This window comes from Erinaceus europaeus, chromosome 1, assembly GCF_950295315.1.
Source record: "Erinaceus europaeus chromosome 1, mEriEur2.1, whole genome shotgun sequence".
NCBI classification, from domain to species: Eukaryota; Metazoa; Chordata; class Mammalia; order Eulipotyphla; family Erinaceidae; genus Erinaceus; species Erinaceus europaeus.
Genome location: NC_080162.1, coordinates 72,011,729 through 72,019,013, shown reverse-complemented (window position 1 = coordinate 72,019,013; position 7,285 = coordinate 72,011,729). Strand labels below are relative to the sequence as shown.

General features: G+C 45.8%; 1 protein-coding gene across 2 annotated transcripts in view; it reads left to right on the top strand.

Annotated features, from left to right (window-relative positions):
• The first annotated feature begins 2,016 nt into the window (after positions 1 to 2,016).
• The window catches only part of TGM6 (transglutaminase 6), a 38,799-nt gene continuing 33,530 nt past the window's right edge, over positions 2,017 to 7,285 (top strand). For both annotated transcript variants that reach the window (XR_009548959.1, XM_060187469.1), the window contains exon 1: positions 2,017 to 2,158. Coding sequence is in view for 1 of the 2 variants with exons in the window: in XM_060187469.1 (XP_060043452.1) it covers positions 2,152 to 2,158 (7 nt within the window). In the remaining variant the exon portion in view is untranslated. The remainder of the gene's footprint in view (positions 2,159 to 7,285) is intronic.

Genomic DNA, 7,285 nt, shown 5'->3' with positions numbered 1-7,285 from the left:
GTCATTGTGGGTTGCAGAAGGTAGAAGGTCTGGCTTCTGTAATTGCTTCCCCGCTGAACATGGGCGTTGACTGGTCGGAGACCTTTCCTTTCATAGTATTCTCTAATTCCATTCCAGGAAGTTCATTCCCTAACAAAATCCCGAAACCTAGATATAGACCAGGTCCCATAAGATAGGGCATATGTTCACATGTATCCATAAATTAGGGCAAAATATATACCTGAAAGCAAAAGTACACAATAGTCTGTAGTTCAGTCAGTAAAAAGTTCATAATGAAATAGTGTTTACTTAGACTTAGATATCCTCCTCACCTACTTCTTATTATAATTCTCTCACTCACTCCAAAGCTAACCTCATCAAAGCAAGGACTGCAAAATTTGAATAAGGGCAAGAGACTGGCATACTTTAACAATGACTCTTTAGTCACTATCAGGCCACCCCATCAGCTGGGGCCCTATTCGGGGAGTCCTGAGATTCCCAAACAGACAGGATGGGCCTAGACCTCAAATAAATCCCTCTCTCCATTGTTATCAATCATTCCTATCAGGAACAACACAATAGACCCCTTTGTGGGCCCCTATAGGACCTTGCCCTCAACTTGGATCAACAATGGTAGAGAATGTTCCATCCTCCAAAGGGAGGATGGACCACAGAATGTGAGCTCAGATCTACAGGGATGCAGAGGTCACACAGGCTCCTAAGATGAATATGGGCCCCAGATCAGATCACATCAAATCGATGGGGTTTACAGTCAACAATATTTATACACCTTTCCCATATTTGGGAGCTACACTCTTCCCTGATCCAGCTTTCTGGTCCTTCTGCCAACCATGACATCACCTCTCCAGACAATAATTAGGACCCACCTGCATATCAGATTTCAGGCTCAAGCAAAAAAAAAAAAAAACACTAGCATATCTACAGGCCCTTTGGAATATAAGTAAAATATGCCTACTAGCTATCTTCAGAACGGAGACCACCCTCCCAACTCTTCATCAGCACTATTCCAGCCTTTAGGTCCATGATTGGTCAATAATTTGGCTTTGTATGTTTACTCTCTTTTCAACCACCAGGTTCCAGATAGCATGATGCTGACTAGACTTCCCTGGACAGACAACCCCACCAATGTGTCCTGGAGCTCTGCTTCCCCAGAGCCCTTCCCCACTAGGGAAAGAGAAAGACAGGATGGGAGCATGGATAGACCAGTCAACATCCATGTTCAGTGGGGAAGCAATTACAGAAGCCAGACCTTCCACCTTCTGCATCTCAAAATGACCTTGGGTCCATACTCCCAGAGGGATAAAGAACAGGAAAGCTATCAGGGGAGGGGATGGAATACAGAGTTCTGGTGGTGGGAATTGTATGGAGTTGTGCCCCTCTTACCCTATGATTTCTTTGATGTTTCCTTTTTATAAATAAAAAATTAAAAATAAATAAATATATCTAAGAGGAGAAGGTAGAGGAGGAGGGGAAAAGCTGTGAGTCCAGGAATCTTCTGATGTCACCCTGGGGGCAGTAAACAGCACCAGACTGAGCACCATAAGTGTCAGACTTCTGGGTGGGGGTATAGCATAATGGTTATGCGAAGAGACTTTCTTGCCTGAGGCTCTCAAGTCCCAGGATCAATCCCCCACACTATAAGCCAGAGTTTAGCAGTGCTCTGATTAAAAAAAAAAAAAAGTTAGACTTATGTCCAGGCTCTGCTCCTGGTCATCCTGCAGCCTTGGGACTGGGGGGACTACTATCTGAGCTTCTGCCTGCTGCCTGTGACTCTTTGTAAGGGGTGAGAATGGCTGAGCACAAATACAGTACCCTCCTTTTCCTGGCATCTTCTTCCTCTCTCATCACCAAGTATTTCTGGGACTCAGTTTCTCCCACAATCTAGCCAGCTCTCAACTCTGCATCTCCGGGCCTCCAAACTGGAGCCACTGCCACACTATACACCTTCTGGGTGCAATTATGGGGTGATTAGGTATGTGTAGGTGTTGCTTCTGGGCTGAGGAGTGCCCCGCCTCTTCATGAATTTGGACTGGCCTAGGAGTAGCCCAAGATTCACCTTGTAAGTGTTGGGCTGGCCAGCTACTCTGACACACTGTGCTGAGGGCTCACACCCTACCGTGCAGAGGAAGCAACAGGCAGACTGGCCCTGGCATGGCAGGTGAGTAGACAAGGCCTCTTGAGAGGAGCTTTGGGAAGAGGTGTCAGTGGAGAAAAAGTTTGATTCTAAGGTTTGGGAGCTGTACTATCTGGGAGTTCTTTCCTCGTGTTTATGGAGAGCCACCACCCCCTCCCCACCCAGCTGGGCCAGAGAAGTAGGAACAGAAAAGGAGAGAGGGGTCTATATGGAACCTCTCACACCATGGGCTCATGACACCCACCAAGAAATATTTCTGGGCAGACCTGAGATTGTGGGCTGAGTAGAAGAAGAGAGATGTCATGGGCTCAACAACTTTCTCCATATTTACCCCAGGATTTGTGGTTAAAAGCAGCTTTGTGATCTTGAGCAGGGAAGTGTGCCCTTTGGCACCTCCATTTCCTTATCCATAGATGGGAGCTAGATGCTACATCACCTCACGGATCTGCTGAGCTGCGCTCTCTGTCATATGGGGCCTTGTAAACAGCAGACCCCATGTCACCCATCTCATGTCAGGCAGGAGTAACATATTCCCTGCTGCTCCGCCTAGCTGTCAGGCCAGGGAGAATCAAGTGGGCAGAGCCAGGAGCCCTCTCTCACAGGTCTCAAAGGATGTTTCTGATTCTAGTCCTTTTTCGATTGTTCAGCATTATGTGACAATTATATGAGTCAACTCTTATTTACTTTTTGACTTTCAACAGCAACTATTTAAATCCCTTGTAATATCTGAACTTACTCTTCTTATTCCCCACTGGCAATCTCTAATGTCACAGGGTAACCAAGGCCCTTTCAGCTTTTGGGATGGGTTGGCTTCCAGAGGACCAGGTCCTTTCACCCCACTCACTCCCCCAGACTGCTCCAGTGTTAAGGGTGCTCCTCCTCTCTTAGCCTTTGGTTAGTGGGGACTGGCTTTGCTTCTTTCAGGACCTACTTGGCAGGGCTCACAGAGAACTAACTCCCTCTTCCCTTGCTAGTACGTAAGTTGTAGGTCTTAAATTTGATCAGTTTTGATGGCTAAAAAAGGACCCTTCTAGGAATAAAGTCAAGTGATGGAGTTCCAATGTCAGATCCATTAATAGCTTGCTGGGTGTCTGTCTCTCTGAACCTTTATTTCTCCATCTGTGAAGTATCAGGGCTGGAACCATCAAGCTTAGCTCATAAGCAGATAATAAAGTACCAGTCTTCTGAGGCTTCCTGGCTCCTTGGAGGCCTGTTTCTCTGAGCAGTAGATCAGGCCTACTATGCAATATGTGCATGAATGTTTGTGACATTAAACCTGGAGGAAAAGTGTGAACTACATGTGATTGTCGCTCAATCAATAGCAGACATCACTATCTGACCCCAGAGCCCTTACATGCAGATCCTAAATGTGGTCTCTGAATTCTCTTCATCCTATTTCTTTTTTTTTTTTCTATTTAAAAAAAGAGACACTAACAAAACCACAGGATATGAGGGGTACAACTCCACACAATTCCCATCACCAGATCTCCGTATCCCATCCCCTCCCCTGATAGCTTTCCTATTCTTTATCCCTCTGGGAGTACGGACCCAAGGTCCTTGTGGGATGCAGAAGGTGGAAGGTCTGGCTTCTGTAATTGCTTCCCCGCTGAACATGGGCACTGACTGATCGATCCATTCTCCGAGCCTACCTGTCTCTTTCAAAATAGACCCCTTTGTGGGCCCAACATAGGTCCTTGACCTCTTGGATCAACAATGGTAGAGAATTTTCCATCCTCCGAAGGGAGGGTGGACAACATACTCTATGCTACACCTGAGGAAGATGGGTCCTTATATTGGGGCAGCTTGGAATGTTCCTACTCATGACCACAGAATGTGAGCTCAGATCTACAGGGATGCAGAGGTCATATAGGCTCCTAAGCTGAATATGGGCCCCAGACCAAATCAAATCGATGGGGTTCACAGTCAACGATATTTATACCCCTTTCCCATATTAGGGAGCTACTCTCTTCCCTGATCCAGCTTCCTGTCCCTTTTCCAGCCATGACATCACCTTCCCAGACAGTAACTTGGATCCACCTGCATATCATATTTCAGGCTCAGAGAAAGAAAAAAAAAAAAAAAACTAGTATGGCTACAGGCCCTTTGAAATGTAAGTAAAGTAGGCCTACAAGCTGTCTACAAAATTATAATAATCTTTCGGCTCAGAACATTAAGAACCAAGGAAACCACTCTGGCAGAACTTTAGCTGGGATACTAGATTGAAGTTGACGAACTTCTGTGTACAGGTAACAGTGAGGCCAGGAGCTTTCAACAGGACCAGGAAGGAAAGGCACATGGGGAGGTGGCCAAACAGGCAACTCCTTAATTAATCACCAAGCTTTGTATGTCAGGTGCCTGTGATGCACAGTCAGAACAGGGTCATAATGGACCCATTAAAAATCAATTACAATGAGTCCAGAGCATTGGTGGTGCTGGCTTCAGCAGAGCACCCTAGGTTCAGCCTCACTAAATGCCATACCCAGGTGGGGACAGATGTCTAGAAAGCACCAGCGGCTCTTCAGCATCACCCCAGGGCGGGAGGAAGAACAATTCTGGGGAGGGAGTGAGAAGGGTGCTGGAGAGCAGAGTGGGTGGGAAACACTTTTCTGCACAGAGACCTTCCCTCCAAGGAGGACTCTTCCTTGGGCTTCCTCCCCCACTCCCACCCCCCACCCCTCACACACCTCTATTCCGCCCTCCCCCTGGGTGCTAAGGAGCCAGTGAGCTGCAGAGATGAGTTTGACTGGGAAGGGAGTAATGAGCAGGGCTGGGTTGTGCGGGACCTGGACTTCAGCATAATGAGTGTGGCTGTGGTGACTCCTGAGAAGGGGAAGGAGCACATGTTGACACTCACGCAGGTGGAAAAGTCCCATCCCTTTTTGAACCTCAGTTTCCATGGAACAGGATGGATACAACATGATGCACTGAACAATGTTCAAAGACTGTTAGGCCCACACAGTAATTTAAACAAGAGATGAAAATGGGAGAGTGAGAAAGAAAAACTGTAGCCCAGAGGCAGTTCAGTGGATAGAGTGCATGACTTGCTTGTGTGAGGCACTAAATTCAATCCCTGGCACTACATATGCTACAGCTGCATGGTGCTCTAGTTCTCTCTTTCCATCTCTCTCTCTCTCTCTCTCTCTCTCTCTCCCCCTGTGTGTGTATGTATATTTTTATATATGATATATATCACGCTCATGAAGTAAGTAAATAATTCTTTAAGTATGTGGTGTGTGTTCTCGTGCAGGAATTAGAAGAAGAGCATCAAAGTGATAAGAGGAAGGGTTGGGGAGAGGAGGCAGTGACAAAATAAAACCCTCAATCTACCGGCCTTGTGACTGTAGACTAAGCATGTGATAAATCCCTGATAAATAGGGAGATTACTCATCCTTGCTGTTTAGAGTATCTATTTATTTACTCACCATGGGGGCCTCATGAATGATTGATTCTACTACTCCCAAGTTGAATTTTTCCAAGATTAGACAAGATCGGGTGTGTTCACGGTGGTATGGCTGTAGACACAAATTGAATTTTTCATGAGAGAGAGAGGAGGGGGAGCAGGAGGAGAACAGAAACCACCACAGCCCCACTCCATCTTCCATGGAGTACCCTATAGTGCTCCCATGTAGTGCCAGGGTTCAGGCCCATGTCCCCATACATGGTAGAGTGAGCACTCTCCTGGATGAGCTATTTCCCTGCTCTGGAATATCTAATAGCTGCTTTGACTCATAATTTCAAGATTCAGGTGATACATTTTATACTTGCTTTATCCTCTTCAATATTCTATATATAAAAGTACTATTATTACTACTTTTTAGGGAAGGAAATGGGGGCCTCAAAAAGGTCCACTAGCTTCTCCAAAACCACACAGTCAAATGTAGGATGGATTCAGGGTGGCATTCACTGAGGGATCCCTGTGAATGAAATGGAAATCAAGAGTTCTTGTGCACATACTGGTGATAATATGGTTGAGAGCTTGCACATGTACCAAGTCACCAGTGTGAGTAGATACTTCTTTTCTTTAATATTTTATTTATTATTTATTGGATAGAGACAGAAATCAAGAGAGGAGGGGGGATATGGTGATGGGGAGAGACAGAGAGACACATGCAGCCCTGCTTCACTACTCATGAAGCTTTCCCCTTGCTGCACACTGTAATGTGTGCACTTAACCAGGTATGCTCCCACCCAGCTCCTGTGTGTGGTTATTTTTTTAATATTTATTTATTTATTTATTCCCTTTTGTTGCCTTTGTTGTTTTATTGTTGTAGTTATTACTGTTGTCATTGGATAGGACAGAGAGAAATGGAGGGAGGAGGGGAAGGCAGAGAGGGGGAGAGAGAGATAGACACCTGCAGACCTGCTTCACTGCTTGTGAAGAGACTCCCCTGCAGGTGGGGAGCTGGGGGCTCAAACCAGGATCCTTACTCCCGTCGTGTGGTTATTTCTTAAGTGTTATATTCAAAACACTGGATTCAGCTCTTTGGGTTATTTTATTTTATCTTCAAAATTCAAAGAGGTAACTGTGGTTGACCCTAATTTCTCTTTCTTTCTTCCTTTACTTTCCTCTCCTCCCCTTTTTTTCTACCAGGGTTATTGCTGGGGCACAGTGTCTGTACAACAAATCCACTGCTCCTAATAGCCACATTTATTTTCCTTCCTTCCTTTATTCTCTCCCCCCCCCCTTTATTTAAATAGAGACAGAGAGAAGGGGACTAAAGAGGAAGAGATAACTAAAACATTGCTTCAGTGTTCATGAAGCTTCTCCCTTTTATGTAGGGACCAGAGGCTTGAACCCAGGTTTTTGTCCATGGTAATGTGTGCACTCTACACTGCCTGGCCCTTACACCCTACATTTAATTAGGAGGCAGGTTCAGAGCTCTGCCATTTGCCTCAGCCCACACAGCCAACAAGTGGTGCAGTCTGCCTCTTAATCCAGATGTGTATTTCTAAACTCTGCCCCTAAGAAGTTGGAAAAGAATCTCCCCAGAGCCCTGCCCCACTAGGGAAAGATAGAAACAGACTGGGAGTATGGATCAACCTATCAACACCCATGTCCAGCAAAGAAGCAGTTACAAAAGCCAGAACTACCACCTTCTGCACCCCATAAAGATCAATGGCCCATACTCCCAGAGTGATTAAGGGTAGGGA